Source organism: Eucalyptus grandis, chromosome 3, assembly GCF_016545825.1.
Source record: "Eucalyptus grandis isolate ANBG69807.140 chromosome 3, ASM1654582v1, whole genome shotgun sequence".
Taxonomy (NCBI): Eukaryota; Viridiplantae; Streptophyta; class Magnoliopsida; order Myrtales; family Myrtaceae; genus Eucalyptus; species Eucalyptus grandis.
Window position 1 is genome coordinate 68,005,046 of NC_052614.1, and position 19,882 is coordinate 68,024,927.

Genomic DNA, 19,882 nt, shown 5'->3' on the forward strand with positions numbered 1-19,882 from the left:
TTATAATTTTTATAATTTTTCTCTTCAAGAGACAAATAGACCCACCTAATCATGATCCGATCAAGTGGTTTTCATAAAGACTCCTTAAATGAATGTGCTACACCAGCAATGACTTTTTTGAACTTTGGTTGAGATATGAGGCAATTTGACATAATTCTATCGAGTATGGCTATTTTGAAAAAAAAAAATGATGCTCATGGGGTATTTCAAGAATTGTTTATCAATACTAGGGGCTAATTGAAATTTTCTCCTCCCACGCCCCTTAGTGAGACTTTCAAGTCAATTTGTACCATCTCTTGGGTCATAGCTCTCTTCGTCTTTATCTTTTAACAAGAGGATTTTTAGAGAAACGCCACATTCGGCAATCACAAACTGACCAGTAATTTTTTGTAACCAAGGAAGAACATCACCATGTGGACTTTGCTCTTCAAGAGACGAGCAAACCCTACCTTAATCTTGATTCAAATGGCAGCTTTTAGAAATTGCACCTGGAGTGAACGTGCTTCACTAGGTGGTGACTTTTTGGGATGTTTGATAGGATACGGGCCTATTTGACATAATCACGTCAAGTGCTGAGACTATATTGAAAATTGATCCTAAGGGTCAATTGAAATTTTCTATTTCCTTCAATTTGACTTTCGAATCAATTTCTACCATATTTTGGCTGTTGGCTCTTCTATTTTTTATTTTTTAACAATGAGATTGTTGGAGAACATCCAACCATCTATTCCAAAAAAGTTTTTTATTTTTTAACAATGAGATTGTTGGAGAACATCCAACCATCTATTCCAAAAAAACAAATCGCAAGCTAAGAAGCAACTTTTGTAATTCTAAGAAGAATGACAAAAATATTAAGTTTTGCTTTTCAAGAGACAAGTGGACCCACTTTGGTTCTAATATGATTAGGTGGCTTTCACTAAGGGCACTTGATGAATGTGGTTCATCGGTGGTAACCTTTTTGAACTATGGATAGGAAAATTGGCTACTTGACACAAACTTGTAGAGTATTGGAGCAATTTTGAAAAAAAAAAAAAAAATGATGTTCATGAGGTATTTTGAGAATCGTCCATCAATATGGGAGTTTATTAAAATTTTTGCCTTCCACTTCCTTTGCCTAGGCTTTTGAATTAATTTCTTGGGTCCTATTCGTCTTTTTCCAGAGAAATGCCACATCTTGCGATCTGTTTAGGATAACAAATCAGGTTAGGGATCAATTTATTTAACCCCAGGAAGAATAGTAGAATGTTAAATTTATTCTTCAAGATATGAGCTGACTCACCTTAGTCTCGATTTGATCATGTATTTTTTAGTGAAGTGTCTAAAATGAACGTGCTTTGGAGGTATTGACTTTTTTGAATGTCGGATGGGATATATGGCTATTTGACACAATTCTATCGGGTATTGGGGCTACTTGAAAAGGAAATGACATTCATGGGGTATGTTGAGAATTGAGTGTTAATACGGGGGTAATTGAACTATTCCCTTTCTACTTGAAAAGAAATGATGTTTGGAGAATATTTTGAGAATTAAGTTTCTATTTAGGGGCTTAATTGAAATTCCCTTTCACTTCCATCACAATCAAATTCTACTATCTCTTAGGTCTTGGCTCTCTTCTTCTTTATCTTTCAACAACATAATTGACGAAGAAACACCCCATCTAGCAATCCATCCTAAGTAGAGATGAGCGGTTCCAAGTTCTGTACAACATAATTGATGGAGAAACACTACACTATACTTAGAATCTGGAGCCTATCTGTTGGAACAAGTTCCTTATTTTTTGGAACTTGAAACTTACTATACATACCCTAAAACCTGCTTAGAACTTGAAAATTACTCTGTCATAAGTTCTAGAATCAGTTCTAGGATTTATCCAGGTTTCACCTATATTATTATTTGAACTATTACAATTTGCTAACCATAACTTATATCTAGACATATGAAAAATATGAACATTAATAAAGTAAAAATCTTAGTTATAAAATGGAAACTCAAACTAATGCTTCCTGATTATTTACTCATCATGGAACGACATGGAATATTGAAGGATCGCATGGAAACATGGACCAAGAAAAACATTAAAACTTATTTTAGATTATAGATTACAGGTTCCAAATTCATTCAATTAAGAACTTGGAACATACCCATTGAAACATGTTCCTTATTTTCTAGAACTTGAAATCTATACTACATATTTTGAAACTTGTAACTTACAAGTCCTTATCAATCCAGTTCTCAGGTTTTAGGTTCTATCTTAGAACCATACTTACTCCTTATCCTAGGTAGTAAATTGTAGGTTGACGAGCAAATTTTGTAGCTTGGGAAGAATAGCATGATGTTGACTTTGCTCTTCAAGAGATGAGTAGACTTACTTTAGTCCTTATCCGGTCTTGGGGTTTCCAGGAAAGGTACTTAAAATGACAATGCTCTGCAAGTGGTGGCATTTTTTATTGGGGTTGAAATGATGCTCTGAGGATATTTTGAGAATTGACTATTAAAGACAAGGACTAATTGAAATTTCCCCTTTCCACTTTCTTTGGTTGAGCTTTCAAATAAGTTTTACCATCTATTGGGTCTTGGGCCCCCTCTTATTTATCTTTCAACAATATGAGTATAGGACAAATTCCACATCCGACAATCCTTTTCAAATTCTAAATTGCATATTAACGACTAAATTGGATAACTTGAAGATGAATAATAGAATATTAGCTTTGCTCTTCAATAGACCAATAGAGCCAACCGATTCCTAATTGATCGGGTGGCTTACATAATAGACATTTGAAATGAACTTGCTTCATTGATAGTGACTTTTTGAATGTTGGATGATATATATGGCTATTTAACACAATTTGGTAAAAGTATTGGGGTTACTTTGATACAAGTGATGTTCTTAGGGTATTTGAAGAATTGTCTATCAAAGTCTCTATCTGAATTTTCCTCATCCACTTCCCTCAGCTAGACTTTCGAATCAATTTCTACCCATCTTTTGGGTCTTGGTTCTCTCCTTTTATTTTTCAGTAGTAGGATTATTGGAGAAATGTCACATTCAGAGAGATGTTCCAAATCACAAATTGTAGGGTAACAAACAATTTTATAATATTTTCTCTTCAAGAGACAAATAGACCCACCTAGTCATGATTTGATCAAGTGGTTTTCATATTGGCTCCCTAAATGAATGTGCTTCACTAGCGATGACTTTTTTGAACTTTGGTTGAGATATGAGGCAATATGACATAATTCTATCAAGTATAGCTATTTTGAAAAAAAAAATGATGCTCGTGGAGCATTTCGAAAATTGATTATCAATAGTGGGGCCTAGTTAAAACTTTCTCCTTCCACTCCCTTTAGCTCAACTTTTGAGTCAATACCATTTATTGGGTCTTGGCTCTCTACTTCCCTATCTTTCAATAGGAGGATTGTAGAAAAATGGGGCATCCGGCGATACATTGTAGATCGCAAATCACAAACTAATGAGCAATTTTTTTTTAACCAAGGAAGAATATCACCATATTAACTTTGCACTTCAAGAGACAAGCAAAACCCATTTCAGTCTTGATTCAAATGGCTATTTGACACAAACCTGTAGAGAATTGGGGCAATTTTGGAAATAAAAAATGATGTCCATGAGACATTTTGCTAATTGTCTATGAATATGGGGTTCAACTAAAAATCTTGCCTTCCACTTCCTTCACCTAGGCTTTCAAATCAATTTCTTGGGTCTTGTCCAGTCTTTTTCTAGAGAAACGCCACATCTCGCGATCCATTCCAAAAAACCAAACCGGACGGGATACGAGGCTACAAGACAGAATTTTGGTAGAAATATGTAAAATTCAGAGGCGATGGCCTCTTTGTACATCGGACGGGATACGAGGCTACAAGACAGAATTTTGGTATTGGGGTTATTTCGAAAAGAAAAGCGATGCTGAGGACTATATGATAATTGACTATTAATACAGGGTACTAATTGAAATTTCCCACTTCCATTTTCCATCTGTTGGGCTGTGAAATAGGATTGCCGGAGGAATGCTGCATCATCCGATCCGTTCCGATTCGGAAATCGCAGGATAGCGAGGAGTAGCTTCTGCGACCTCGGGAAGAAGATCAAAATCTCAACTTTGGTCTCCGAGACACGACAAAGACCCACCTTGCTTCCAGATCCGATCGTGGGTTTTCGGTAGGAGGAGGATTCGGTCGAATGTGAGATCGTCTGATCGCGGTTTGTCGTAGAAATTTTCGTGGGAATCCTGGGACGCTTCTGTGTGTTCTAGGCAGCTGAAGATTTTCTGCTTGTGGGATCATTGGCAATGCTCTGTGCGAAGATTGCTGCCGTCGTTGCTTGTTCGTCCGGAAGCAGTGACCTCTGGTGTCGTTGATACTCGGATTCCGCGCTCGAGATGGTAATGGTCTGATGTTCCTTCCATCCGTCGTTTCTGGGTAGTTAATGCGCTCGAATTTGAGGTTGGTCATGTCTTTGGCATTGTGGGTTTGGCCCGGAGCATCGTAATCTTTTTCGCAAGCTGCTCTTGCTTCCATGGATCGGACCTAATGCGTTCCGTTGTTTTTTACCCGTGGGTCGGCAATGGTACTGCCTTGTTTCTTGTCAGTTGATATGAATTTTAGGGATGAGAGCTGTATTGATTGGCAGTTCACTTCCTTGGGGCTATTCTGATGTTTACAGAGTGGAAACATACCCACACATGGATTTTGAAAATTTGGCTCTAGCTGCTTCCATTAGATTCTCTTCTTAGGATTTGCAGACTCAGGTGGAAGTGGAAAGAGAAGTAGTATAGTAAGGATCAAATGCAATCAATTGAGGGCTCTTTTATGAAATTTACTCACTTATGCTGATGGAATGTCCTGTTACAGAAGTTTATGAAAGTCTGGGACAATTTAAAGGTGCTTTTGAAATATTGGGCATGAAAGCATGAAACTAGAGAAAGGTCTCTTGGTTGTCTAGTATGAGTCATATGGAGGATGTTCTACTGAAGTTGCAAATGGACTTTGAATGTAGATAAGATGCACCCCCTTGATTGTGCGACTCTTGTTGCTTTTGCAAGTTGGTCTTTTAGTTTTTATTTCTCTTTGTCAACTCGCCGCATTAGTGCCGACAGAGGCGATATGCTTTCTTAGCTACAGATGAACTTTCCTTATCTTTTTGTAGTAAAACATCACATTTGTGAGTAATGTCTTTTTTAAAATTCTTTTAGCCAAGGTTCTGAAGGTAAATTGATGTCTTTACTTTAATATGTGCAGGGTCATTCTTTTGCTGAAGCAGGGGATGCCCAGAAGAACAACTTTGATTTAGGAGAATTTGTGGGAGACTTAAATATTGAGGACGATGCCAGCAGGTGCACTTTGAATTTTTGTATTTAAATCGCAAGTTCCTATTTTTATTGATTACCTAGTATTGTGAAATCTTTTTGTTGATTTTGATTTACAAATTGTTGGATGTTTTCTGATCGTTATTATGAACCATCTGTATAGTGATGATATTTCGCTAGAAGGTCTTCAACAAGAACTGGAAGAGTGTAAAGATGATGATGTAAGTGTTTCTTTTAACTGAAAGTATATGGTATGGTGTTGAACTATGGGGCCTTCTTCTATCTCCATTTCAAGCTTTATGCGTTGTTTGGTACAAGTCTCGTGATCACATATGATTTTCTCGATATACTACTGGCATATTTTCATCCCCACTTTTCAAAGATAAACTTTGCGTCTTGAGCTCTCGATAATCTCCTCTGCGCTGCATGTGAGTCACTAGTGAGCTCCATTGATTGGAATTCTGATTGTTGACAATCCTACCCTATGACTTGTTGGGCGGACAAAACTTCCCTGTCGAAACTATTTACAACATCTCTCCTTTTCTTCCCCCTTCTTGGATTTTTGGCACTAAATTAAATGTCAGCTTCTGCTTGATAGTTTGCTACTAGAGTGAACCTTTTGTGTGTAAATTGGTTCGAATTAATTATTTAATTGTCATAAACTTGCATAAATGAATCAATATTAGTATTGTAGAGAATACCTTTCTAGTTGGATGAAGAGATACTTCAATTCTTTAATCTTTATATTTTGGTTGCTTGGCATATTCTCCATTAGTTTCATAAATTTCATGTCTATTCTTTATTTTTCCCGGGGAGGAATGTTTTAAATAGGTATAAATTTCATAAGTGAGATGAGAATCTTGCATTTGGAAGAAGAAAAGCATTGTCAACGCCTAAGGCTTCTGCTTCCTAGGTCTATGGAGGGAAAACCATATGGTTTATGCCTTGATTTGAAAGTGGCTATCAATGTGACTCATCCTGGAGAGTTATGGGGAATGTTTGATGCAACCACGTTGCTATACTCACCCTACACTGAAACCTAGTGCTTTTAAATTTTCTTTATTAATTCCTAGAAACCCTTTGAGGGTTTGTTCGGTAACTAGGAAATTCTTGATTATTTTGTTCTTTTGTTCCCCGGAACAAGAAAGAAACAAAAATCTGTTTGGTAACGTCAGCTAATTTTTCTACTTCTGGGAACTTGTTTTAGGGAATAGATTTGGAACAAAATTAAGAAGTAGAAAAAAGCTACTCTTTTGTTCTCATGAATAATTTTAGAATCAAGTCCAAGCCAATTTTTTCTTTACTTCTTTTTTTTTTTTTTTTTTTTCTTCTTCTTCTTCTTTTTCTTCTTTCTCTAGTCATTCGTCGGACTCAGCAATGGTTGGTGACCGGCTAGAGAGACGAGATCCAACGACAACACTAGAGCCTCGCCCAGCCACGGCAAGGCTTGACCTCCCCTGGGGTCGGCGAGGTCGTTGACAAACAAAGCTCATAAAATTATTAAAAAATTTATAGAAATTCTACATTACAAAAGAATTTGAGGGTCATATCAAACACATTTCTGTTCTTTTTCTATTCCGAGAATTGAAATTTTGTGTAGTTGTTAAACGTGTTCGAATGTTTTCAAACTTGTCTAGGGAACAGAATCAGAAAAAAGCTATTTCTAATGCAGAAATTGTTCCTAGGAACAAAATCTTTACCTAATAGGCCTTGTAAATGTTCCTTGTTTAGAGTTTGGGTTGCATAATAGTACCCTTACGCTATTGCTGTTTTTTTTATCATAAAAGTGTTGTAAGAACTGGACAATGGCCCTCTAATTGATGACAAAGCATTAAGACGAGCTTTTTCAAAGAGAATTGTATTAGAAGTTCTTAACCTTTTGTACCGAATAAATTTGATTCTTAACTTTTTGATTAGTACAATATGGTTTAAACCTTTTTAAAATGTTGCAATGTAGTCCTTCCTGATATTTGTCGTTGGTAATAGCCCAAGTGACAATTGTTTCAGGACTTGTTTGTTTCTGTAAAACAAGTTTAGGAATTACAAGGTTATTTTTCTTGAGGGTTTTATAGGAGAGGTACATAATCATGTTACAGATATATCTATAGCTTTTAATCACTGATACTATTGTTGACATTTGCATCTTAAATGTTAATTGTACATTACGCCTGTGTTAGTATGTGATTTTTTTTTTTTTTTGGTCGAAGTGTTAGTATGTGAATTTTTTTTTTTTTTTGGTTGGAGTGTTAGTATGTGATTAGTGAGTTACTTTTACCCCAGAATGCAGACTTCTCGATGTTGGATAGGTTAATATTTGTGATGGATAATGCAGATTGGACTTCTTTTTATTGACTTGTTCGATACTGAAATTAGTATCTCTTCAACCATCATTTTCTGTAGGTAGTAGCCAACATATTGTCCAAGGGTACAGCACTCCGTGATTACACAAAAGGGGTGGAAAACAATCTGCGGCAAGTTGAGTTGGACTCAATTCAGGTCTGCAGCTACTTTAATGCATGTTTTGATTCTTGGCAGCCTATTTGTATTTTGCTGTTACGTATGATTTGCATATGAGGTTATTTTGTCTCTTTGCTTAGTAGTTGGGGTAATACATGGAGGGCCTTGTGGGTAGAGGTCTCACTTCATATTCATAAGCATGCTTCCTTGATAACCGGCTTGTTAATATTAGCCATGTGAGTAATTTGATTCTGTTAGGGCCAGGGCAAAAGGACTTGATTGTAGAAATCGAGACAGTTAGATGACTTGATTGTGCACACAGCAAACATTGAGGACCACCTGATGCATGTATAAAATAAATGAAGTTGGGTCAGGGCAGCTCGTCCCCCTTGCCCCAATTCAATGAAGTCGGTAATGAATTGTGAAACATTAGCAATAGTGAGTCATCAAGATCGGTACATGCATGGAAAACCAATATCATTAAAGAACTTTTTTCTCTGGGGTGCTTGTGTTATCTCATCTTTTTTTCTCGTTCCTTTTGGATGATTTGAACTTAAGATGTATCAATCATAAATTTTATTTTTTATTTTTGGCAGGACTATATAAAAGAGAGTGATAATCTTGTCTCTCTTCATGATCAAATTCGGGAATGTGACAGCATATTATCACAGATGGAAACTCTACTTAGTGGTTTTCAGGTACTTTGACCTGTTTAGCTCTCTACCTTTTATTTACTCGCAGATGGATCTCAGGTTCACACTCACTGAATAACGAGATATCTTTTTTTTTTTTTTTTTTTTTTGACAATGTTGTCCATCATTAAATAAGCACATTGTTCTGCTGTGACTGTGATAAACACATGGATAAGTTGCTCCAAGAAAGGCTTTCCTCTTGTGGAATTCCGTAACGAGGCTCTCTGCTTTCAAATTTAGGCTTTGTTACTGTATGGCCAACGTCACCAAATACTATGCCTCTTCTGAATATCATGCCTTGGGTATGCTGATAAATGGATTGTTTATTCTTTTGAACAGAGGCCAAGAGTTGTCCCTGTGGGCTGGTAATCTGTAGAAGGAAATTAGGTCCTGACATCAAGTTTCCTCAATCCCTTATAGATTTTGAGTAGCATGGGGTGGGGAGAATGTCTATATGGCTTCATTTCATCTTTGTTGCCTTCTATTTTCTTCGCTAATTGCTATTTGCATTTTTTCCTTCGACACATGCTTTGCATTCCACTAGTTATTCAGTGGAGGCAGTGGCATTCAGCTTGTGATACCTGTTTTTAAATTGCCTTGGTCAACATACTTTTTAAAAGTTAAACTTGCTCCAATTCTTTTTTGGGGCATGCCTGTTACCTAGCATGCTCATTTTAGAATTACCATTTAGTTAGATGTCTCTTAATTCAGTTGGTTTTGGTAAAAAACCTTACTTCTGCAGACTGAGATTGGGTCCATTAGCTCGGATATAAAAATTCTTCAGGAAAAGTCTATGGATATGGGTCTCAAGCTGAAGAATCGCAAGGTAAGTATCATCATGGTTGATGTCTGCTTCAAAGTATCTTATTTTCTAGCATGCACTTATGATTTAGTATGGTAGTCTTTGTTGTGAGAAAGAAAATGGTGCATCGTATTCTTTTTCCCTGGTTTTACTCTAATGTTTTGATACTTGAAGACCATGAAGACCATGAGTCCTTCTCTTTTGGTTTGAGCTTTTATTTTCCAGAGAAAACATGCTCAGTAAACTATTACCTTTTACTTCTTCTCTCTCTCTCTCTCTCTTTTTTTTTTTTTTTGGGGGGTTGGTTTGGGAGGAAGGTGGGAAGATTATATTTATTTTCAAGCTTAAGAGAAAAATATTCTGTTATTGGATTTACTGTAACATTCTACCAGATTTCCTCAGCAAAGCAATGATGTACTTAAATTACATCGCTTGCATCGCCATTAGAGGTTTCAGTTACTGCTTTCTTAGCTACAGGGCATTCCATCAAAAGTTGCCATATTCTTACTATATCTAAAGTTCTCTACTTATAACTAATGTTTTCCTTGAGGCACATGAAAATGTTATTCTATAGAAAGGCATTTGCACTCATGAGACTCTTCCCGGTGAGGAGGAGGGGGAGGAAATTTTTAGCAATTGCACGTAACCTTAATTACAAATCATAGAGTGTGCATTTTTGATAATATGTCAAAACCTTAAAACACATTATAAACATGAATAGTGGTGCTTGAGGTGAGGTGAGCTTTTCCACTGTGTTTGTAAACATAATTTACCTCTTTTTCTAGTTTCTGCGGTAAACCTATTAACTTAATGTCATCTGAACAGGTGGCAGAATCGAAATTGGCGAAGTTTGTTGAAGATATTATTGTCCCTCCGAGAATGGTTGACATAATTGTTGATGCAGAGGTACTGTTTCCTCTCTTCCAGTCTCTTTTCTCAGTCATTTCTGTGGTGCACTTTTTATGATCACTAGCAGGGAGCCCACGCTTGACAACTTGTTCAGTTTATGAAATGGAAAAATCCAAAGAATCAATCAATACGGTTTTTTTCCATGAAGAAGACTTTGATTTGGGTTATAAATGAACAGGAAAAATGCAACAAATAGTTGTTGACGCAGAGGTGCTTTTACCTATCTTTTGGTCTCTCTTTTCTCAGTCATCTCCACGGTGCACTTTTTAGAAGCTTTAGGAGGGGGCCTGTGCTTTGACAACTTGTTTAGTTTATGTAACTGAAAAATGGAATTAACTAATACATCTTTCTGCCATTAAAAAGACTTTCAGTCGGGTCATAAATAAGAAGGAAAAAAGCAACACTTCTAATCTAGAATAGCACGAATGTTATGGCAATGAAGATTGAAGATAACGCCATGCTGTCTACTGTGCCCGTGGAGTTGTCCTCAAGCAAATTGTAAATATGTGACAAGGATGAGGGTGTTTTGGGAGTACTAAAAACTATGTGAATCCTAGAGAAAAAATGTTACTTTGATATAAGGCAATACCAAATTTCCTACCCATTTTCTTAGCAAAAGGTGTATTACGTTCTGTTGTCATTTAAATCTTCTTCTACCCTTTAGCTTGAGATATTTAAAACATAATATTCTTTATCACTCAGGTCAATGATGAGTACCTGAGAACTCTTGAGATTTTGAGTAAGAAGTTGAAGCACACTGAAGTGGATCACATGGCAAAAACATCTAAAGCCCTCAAAGATGTTCAGCCTGAGCTTGAAAAGCTGCGCCAGAAAGCTGTTTCAAAGGTTATTATCTTGTCTTATAAATGCATTGACATGTGAACCCTCACCAAGTCTTGTGTATTTGTGTGCTCCTTATTTACTGTAGCTGGCGTACCTTTCTCTATGTCCCTTCACACTTTCAAGGTGTTTTATGTATTAGATTAGATAGTGTCCTGGTCAATTATCTAGAAGATCCAAATTTGTAGCTTGGAGAAACTTAAATTAAGCACTTATTTTAAGTTGCTAGATGGATAATTATAATATTTTTTAATACTGTATAGAAAACTTTTATGACATCAAAGGCTACATCTTCATAAAGAACTGAGCTTTGAGCTGGTTTTAATCAAATTCCAAATCCTAAATGAAAATTAAAAGCAAAAGACTTGAAGCATTGGGCCCCAAATGCAGTATGAAATCAAGGCTCTTATCATAAAGTATTCCTTGAAAAACATCCATTGGAAGTCTTGAGTCGTCACTTAATAGCACTTCTTACAAATGATGAAATACATGCCGTGCATGGTGCACTGAGTTTTTGTTTGGCAGGGTTTTTGTGAATACGATCATTTTAAATAAAGAGTCTCCTTACTAATACTGGCTTCAAACCAGTAGAGATCTCTGGTTTGAATTTTCCAATTGTATCATTGTTGCAAGATATTACCACAACCATCTGATTTTGGTTGTCAGAAAATCCATGATGCAGATTACTTTTCCTAATTTATGTATAGCCTTAGAAAATATGGACAACGAGCACTCTCCCGACAGTGATACTTATATTTTCATGTGCTACCGAGTGTCAATATAGTGGCAAACTCTTAGAGATCCACTTGTACTGCATCTCTTCTATGTTAATTTTATCGTTGTACTTGATCTGATTTGATTCTGTTGGTGTTAGGTTTTTGATTTCATTGTTCAGAAGCTTTATGCATTGAGAAAGCCCAAGACAAATATTCAGATCCTTCAACAGAGTGTTCTTCTGAAGTACAAGTAAGCAGTCTCTTGTTATTTTATTAATTCTAGTTTTCTAAAATTGATTTTGGCGGTTGTATCTATTATGCTTTGACTTGTTTTCTTTGGATATGCTGTCTAGTTTCCCAACAAGATACTCTTGGTGCATTAGCAAATTATTATATGATGTTTTGCATAAAACTCACTGTTTGAGTCCTTACCTATTTCCCTATGACGCACTATGATGCTTATATAAGTGGTCTAGCCAATTGAGTTTAATAAATGCAAAGCAGCAAATATTGATATACGCTCTGCAATCTAGGTATATTATTTCCTTCTTGAAGGAACATGGCAAGGAGATCTACATTGAAGTTCGTGGGGCATATATAGATACGATGAACAAGGTAAACACATTTAAAATCCAAATTATATTTTGCACAACTAAGTAGTTTACCTTACTGATTTATGGAAATGATGTAAATTGTGAATTGAATGGTACTAAATCCGCAAATGTGTGTAGAATGACATTGGCTGGCAGAAATAGTGGGTTTTACCTGTCCCATGATGGTACATTTCCCCATCCCAATGAGGGAAGTCTGGGTTTGGTTGCAGTGGGTCTTTCTCCCATCCATATCAAGACGAAGTTTTTGGTTTTAGTTTGTGGACTTTGATGGGTTTATGAAGGAACTTTTTGCAAATGGGAGAATTCAAAGACCAATGTAGTGTCATAGTGAAATAACTATTGACTAAATGTACTTTGCGCTGTAAGTTGTTTGTTTAATCTATTCCATGGATGTCTTACTTCTTAAGCTATGCTTCTTTTTCCCATTCTTGTTACCTGCCTTAGCTAAATGTGCATTTGTCATGAGCGCTGATGTCTCAATTTATGCTCATTATCTTACTAGGAAATCTAATTAGAGCTTTCTCAGTTCATTTTACGTGGCTTCTTTCTGGTTTATATAGACATTTTCTTCTTCAGCACAATGTGAGGTTGTTCCCATCTATTTATAGGTGGCTAAACATATTTGACACTGGTTGGCTGCAGGTTTTAAGTGCACATTTCCGAGCTTATATTCAAGCATTGGAGAAATTGCAATTAGACATAGCAACATCTAGTGATTTGATTGGTGTGGATACCAGGAGTACAAGTCTATTTTCTAGAGGAAGAGAGCCCTTGAAGAACCGGTCTGCTGTATATGCTCTCGGGGAGAGGATTAACATTTTAAAGGTTTCATTGCTGTAACTATTATCTATAATTAGCTTCTTTAAGATTAAGGCCTTATGTACTTTTTGATGAGAAACTTTTGTCAATAGTGTAATTTTGATTATGTGGTTATGTTATGCACCCTTTGATAGGAGTTGTTGTGCTGTTACTAGAGGGAATATAATAATTGCAACTTGTTGAGTGTCTGGCAATCTTTATCAGTTGATCATCCTACTTAATATTTGTTTATAACCCCTTGTCAAATCATGGTTTTCTCATAGTGAACTACTATCTTAAAGGCCAGCCTTTGTGCATGAAGTTATTTGAGTTTGTGAATTATCCAAATTTTGTGATGCATGACTAAATTTTCCACCAAGTGAGCAACTAGTGTCATTTTAGTCAAAATTAGTTATGTAACTAGGCCAAATTTTCTCATTTTGATGCCAAATTTTCTCATTTTGCAAACAAAATATATTTGCCTGAGCACCAAGGTTTTGTTGCCACCCTTTGCCTCTCCGTCCTCATGTTGGGTAAATATATTCTCATGGTATGAAACGTATGCTCACTGCTGACAGTTTTTTCTCTTTCTAAGGATGGTTTAGGCTTATGTATATTTTCTAAACCTACCCAAAAATTGTCAAAGAGCACATGAAGAACATATAGTCTCTCAAGTAACATGTGAAGAAATAGAGAACTTTCTAACCTTATTACGTAATGATGTTATTGCTCCCCTCGATTCAAGAAACTGTTGAAATTTTCTTCCGTTTTTCTTTTCATTATCTCTTTGTCACGTGAGGGAGGTGAATATGATCTCATATCTTTGGTTTCAGGAAATTGATCAGCCTTCATTGATTCCACATATAGCTGAAGCCAGCTCACAGAAGTACCCATATGAAGTACTCTTCAGGAGTTTACACAAGCTGCTTATGGACACTGCCACTTCTGAGTACTCACCATTTGACTATTAATTTCTTGTTTATCATTAATAAATGTGTGATAACCCTGACTCTGACATTTTATAGGTATCTTTTCTGTGATGACTTCTTTGGAGAAGAATCTATCTTTTACGAGACTTTTGCAGGTTGGTAGGATTGCATTCCCTTAATTGACATGAAGCATCTTGTCCTTGTCCCGTTTGCCATCCTTGTCGCATGTCTTGTATTTTAGGTGCATTTAAATTATTTGTGACTATCTGGATGCTACAAGTATTGCTTTTCAATAACAACAAATCGGGGGTTGAATGGTTCCATTTAGACTTTGAATTGATTCTCTCTTTCACAATCATCCACCAATGTTTGTAGCAGCCTTGAAGATCCCTTATGTGTTGTTACTTGGATATAATCAGGTCCTTTTGCTGTCATTGATGAACACTTTGGTACAATACTTCCCAATTGTTATGATGCTATTGGTCTAATGCTTATGATACGGATAACACACCAGCATCAGGTAATGTTCACGAATCTTATTTAATCTGCAGTTACTTCTATCTTTGTTACAGAGCTAGTGCAGCCCGGTGAAGTAAATTTTACTTGAAGTCATAACATAATGCTGGAGGACGATCTGCCATAAATTTTGGCGAATATTTCTCACATTACTTTGCTGGACGTAGTCTCAGAAGTTCATAATGGCTAAATAATAAAAGAAAAACCAAGGAGTAGCACTATTAGTTGAATAATAATTGGTCTGTTCAAATTGTTGTTAAAATTACAGTGTTCAATCTGTTTGCATTAAGTGATTAACAACTGGTGAAATGTACTTGACTGGCAATTTTCAAAAACCAATTTCTACTGCACAAACCACAACAGGTTTTCAAATTGACTTAAACTGTCAACATCAAGTGATTGATTGGGTCAAAGGTACTTGATTATCAATTTTGCTCTAACCATTTTTCACAAACAAACAACTGGTTTTAGATTGACTTCAGCCATGAATTCTCTGCAGCCGTGTATGCTAATGGATTCTCATTTTGTGAAAATGGTTGGCTTTGTTATCTCCTCTCAATTAGTATTGATTGGGTCAAAGGTACTTGACTGTCAATTTTGCTCTAACCATAATTTCCTTTCTTTTCTTCTTCAGCTAATTATGTCTCGGCGACGAATTCCATGCTTAGATTCGTACTTAGATAAGGTTTGTATCTTCTCACCACATATCATTTAGTATCAATTGGCAACTTTTCTCAATTTGTACACCTCAAGTTCACTTAGTATCTCATGTTCAGCTAGTTTGGGTGTGTTTACAAAGTTTCACTGATTGAGCAAGAAAGTTGATATCAGATTTTTATTTTATTTTTACTATTATTATTATTGTTGTTGTAGTTGTTGTTGTTGGATAATTGAAAGCATAGTAGGTACAAATTTTTTTAAAAGATTTAAGCGTGGTAATAGTAGTAATTTACAAGTGGATATAATGGGAACTTGATCTTATTACTCAATGGGACCTTATGTGTTCTACATGGAAGAATATATAACCTGCTGTGAGTTTGTTGGAGCAATTTCCCACTGCTCCTACGTTTATATACTTTATGGTGACTTATTATCAACTGAAAATGAGCAGGTCAATATCTCTCTCTGGCCACGCTTCAAAATGGTGTTTGACTTGCATCTCAACAGCCTTCGCAATGCTAATGTGAAGACATTGTGGGAAGATGACATCCATCCTCATTATGTCATGAGGCGTTACGCAGAATTTACCTCGTCACTTATTCACCTTAATGTTGGATATGGAGATGGGCAGGTATATATTTTGATAACAAGGGTTTGTTTGACTCACTTGAATTGATTAATATACTCCAAACTCATTGTTTGCAGCTAGAATTGAACTTGGAGCGGCTGAGGATGGCTGTGGATGATTTACTTATAAAGCTAGCAAAAACGTTTTCAAAACCAAAGCAGCAGATCGTGTTTCTTATTAATAACTATGACATGACTATTGCTGTTCTCAAGGTAGCTTACAGTAATTATTTCATTTCACGCATTGTCTTCCTCTAAGTAGAATCTTATTGGTCCGTGGACCACCACTTTGCCCCTTCCTGACTGTTCTCCAGGAAGCCAGCCCAGAGGGTGGGAAAATTCAACTGCACTTTGAGGAATTGTTGAAGAGCAATACATCATTGTTTGTGGTATGAATTTTACCTGTCGTGCACTAATGTTGCATGTTTCATTGAAGAAGTTCAATCCAATCCGAGAGACCACAAAATTTGGTATTTTTGCTAAGAAATTGTCGTGGTATTTGTGCTTCTCCTCTGCAGGAAGAACTGCTTTTGGAACACTTCAGTGATCTAATCAAGTTTGTAAAGAACAGGGCCTGTAAGTACTTATGTTGCCAGCTTTTTCATTAGATGGATTTTAATTTAAGTTATGCCTGACCTTTAATTACCTTCCTGCTCTCATAACTGTTCAGCCGAGGACCCCGGTTCCACATCTGAGCGGCCTATAACCGTCACTGAAGTTGAGCCAATTGTGAAGGACTTTGGCAACCGATGGAAAGCCGCGATAGAATTGATGCACAAAGATGTGATTACCTCTTTCAGCAACTTTCTGTGCGGCATGGAGATATTGCGAGCTGCTTTAACTCAGTTGCTGCTCTATTATACCAGACTATCTGATTGCATAAAGAAAATCCAGGGGGGATCTGCACTCAACAAGGACCTCGTGTCCATATCTTCGATCATGTATGAGATCAGGAAATACTCTAGGACCTTTTAGGTTCTCTTGATTAGTGCAGCACATAATTTTTTCTCCTGGCCTGTGGAGTGATGATATCACATGCAAAGATCTTGAGGCGCTCGTGTATCGATTATGTATCACAGAGGGTTTTCTGGGAAAGCCTTTGAAATTCACTGTTTGATTTTCTCGGGGCTCATTGTTTTGTTGCCCCTACTCTATATAGGCGGCACTTAATCATCAGACATCTTATGATATGACTGCAGCAGTACATATGCTCATGTAAAGAGGCAATGGTTTTGTGATGTAGCGACAATTGTTCTTGAGTAAGTCTCCACTTGTTGAAATTCATTTAAGTTCTAACCTTGATTAATGACACTTGTATCGATTTTCTTAAATCGCAATTCTCTGAGCAATCTCATCTTTAGCCGTGTAGGTGTTAGAAGAAATTTAAAGCACCTTGACATTGTTGTTAAGGTCAATGGGTATGGCTTTAGTCTTTCCTTTTGTTTTATAGGCGTCGGCTATATTTTGCTTCATGCCCTTCTTTGAAACATCTCTCTACTACTGGGAGCCATTGCCGTCTTCGGCAGTTCGCTTGGAGGGATAGTTGAGACATCGACCTGGTCCGGACAGTTGCTATAGGGACGGGTCACATGGGCTAGTAGTGCCTGAAGGCGTATGATCTAAAAGTTGAATAGGTGCCGACTGCTGAGGCATTCGAGCAGCTGAGAAACCGCCCTTATTGAAGGCGACTAACAGGACATGGATGGAACTGCAGCTTGGGCATGGCCCTTAGTGATCTCCTCTATCCCACCTCTTCAAAACCTCTTGATAATTTTGGATGGTGGAGGAGGCTAACCTTGGCAGGCGCCGCCCATCACCATGAGTGTTTTAGCATGGAACTGCCATGCCGAAAATCTTAAGTGGCCATTTGATGGTTCGGGAACTGCGGGCTTTGGGCATCTCCTTGCCACCATCAGGTTTAGCCTGCTTGGTTTCCAGATGACAACCGCAAAACCCGAGTCGAAGAGGTATGGACACTGTGACCATTAGAGAATTAAGATGCGACTGACTAGCCATAAAACAGTCACAAGAAGTATTTCGGTTTATCAGTTTGATTCAATCTAATGAATGCATAATGGAGACCAAATTAAATCGAATTGGATTTGTGCTGTTCGGTTCACAAGCCGAAACCGCACAAGCACCTCCAGCAAACCAAACCGGTAACTTCTCTTTCATTTCTCACCCTCGTTGAAGCCCACAACGTGAAAATTATGTCAGGCGCTCTCGGACCACCACGTCGTCATCCGCCCAATCAATCATAAAACACAAAGATCAGCACGTCGAAACGGCGATTACCTTCCTCACTTGGCGAATCGAAGACAAATTTCATGTTTTTCCCAAAAAAAAGGGACAAAAGAAGGAAAAGAGAAGCAGCAAAATGTGCAGCTTCTCTCCAGTCATTTTCTCCAATTAAGTTGGAAGCCCATGTGCAGAATCTCTGCGAGGGAGGGGGAATCAAAGCACCCTCACGAGTCACGAGCAAAACACAGCCAATGGAGAGCGGGGTTGTGCATTTAATTTTCCCACCAACAAAAGGGGAGAGAGCACATGGCGATGTTCCGCCCATGGGAAATTGGCAACCATCTCCCTCAAACAAAAGTTGGGATCGAATCATTTAGTGACGGGTGGGGGCCCACTTCGTCCCAGAGGACCCCGGTTCCGGTGGTGGTGCGCCCACCTCCGTTGTCCCTTTTTGTCGTAGGCACCAAAAAGATCCAACGGCAGCCCACGGTCCACCCTATTGCTATTGGAAACACACCTATATTTAAGGCCGAAAATAATTTTCCTTTCTTTTTTTTTAAGATTGCCATCACGGTCCGTGACCCTCCATTCGGAATTCGATACGTGTCTCTCTCTGTAAATGGGATATGGCAATAAAGTCTTTCTTTTTATCTTCTTGCGTTCAGATGACTTGAAGATTGCAATCGATACTGGCTTGTTATGATCTGCTGGTCTCGAGATTGCCTTCCCCTTTCTTCATTTTGCCAGTTTTCAAGTATCCCTGCGTGAGCACCAACGGATCTAATTGATCCGGCGGATCTCATCTTGTTTCGATGCCCTATTCGGTTCATCCCTACCAACTCCCTATTCCCTCCTTGCATCACATGCCCCTCCTTTAGGATGGTCCCCTTACTATACTTCTTTTTGGCTCTCTTTATTATATGATACAACTGATTAGAAAAGGCATAAGTCTTTTTCTTTCGAAACAGAATCATATGAATTATGGGGGCAGAAAAGGCCAAAAACAAGAGGGAGTAGAACAGTGAGACAAATGACTGAACCAATTGAAGTTTGCCCAAGTCCCTCTCTTTTTCCCCCCCACTTTTGAAGACTATTCATGGGATTTACCACATTCAAATGATAGCCGATCCCAAATTTGCTGTTACTTGCAAGCGGTTGACTGTTGAGAATAGTTGGAAGTCTTCTAAAGGTGTTACAGTCTCTCTCTCCCTTATGGGCCATGAAAGTGAAACCCATTAATTGGCCAAGAAAACCACTAGTGCAGAGGCAAACAATTGTTGATATGTAAGTGGAGGATTCTCTTCTCGTTATGTGAGAACTAGGCGAGTACAGGCAGGTTTTTTTATTTTTAAGATCAACATTTTGGACATTTTTTATTGGTTTTTCACGTTGGAAGTCCATATGACTCTTTGCATTGTACTGATCTATGATGGCTGTGGCATTGACCATCACAAAAAAACGTAATAAGATGTTGTGTAGGTTATATCTTGAGTCAATAGATATAGAAGGCTCTATTTCTAGAGTATGAGAAACACTAACAAAACCCTAATTTCCTTTTTTATGAGTAATCACTAACTATTAATATCTTTGAATATACTTCAATATTGTTCCTCAAGCTATAACATTGATATGATAGGTGCAACTTTCTTCCAGAATTTGAGATTAAATCGTTGTGTAAGCCTCCTCACACTAGATAATAGATGTAGCTAATGACACCCGCACAACCTTGATAAAAACATTGTACAAATCAACTTGAATTGCGG

General features: G+C 37.4%; 1 protein-coding gene across 1 annotated transcript; it reads left to right on the forward strand.

Moving 5' to 3' along the window:
- Positions 1-3,985: 3,985 nt before the first annotated feature.
- On the forward strand, positions 3,986-17,209 carry LOC104438574 (vacuolar protein sorting-associated protein 52 A). Its single transcript, XM_010051752.3, has 20 exons — positions 3,986-4,394; positions 5,251-5,345; positions 5,482-5,539; positions 7,719-7,814; positions 8,372-8,473; positions 9,210-9,293; positions 10,095-10,175; positions 10,881-11,024; positions 11,893-11,984; positions 12,268-12,349; positions 12,991-13,173; positions 13,980-14,095; positions 14,172-14,230; positions 14,495-14,595; positions 15,226-15,276; positions 15,703-15,882; positions 15,957-16,091; positions 16,193-16,267; positions 16,397-16,454; positions 16,549-17,209. The coding sequence occupies exons 1-20, from the start codon at positions 4,392-4,394 to the stop codon at positions 16,851-16,853; spliced, it is 2,100 nt and encodes a 699-aa protein (XP_010050054.2). The 5' UTR covers positions 3,986-4,391; the 3' UTR covers positions 16,854-17,209.
- Positions 17,210-19,882: the final 2,673 nt, after the last annotated feature.

What these genes read in the sequence shown, in the direction of transcription:
- LOC104438574 (XM_010051752.3), top strand. An exon ending in CTCTACTTAGTGGTTTTCAG is followed by an intron (nt 8,474 to 9,209) that starts GTACTTTGACCT and finishes TTACTTCTGCAG; the next exon opens with ACTGAGATTGGGTCCATTAG. An exon ending in CTTTTACGAGACTTTTGCAG is followed by an intron (nt 14,231 to 14,494) that starts GTTGGTAGGATT and finishes GGATATAATCAG; the next exon opens with GTCCTTTTGCTGTCATTGAT.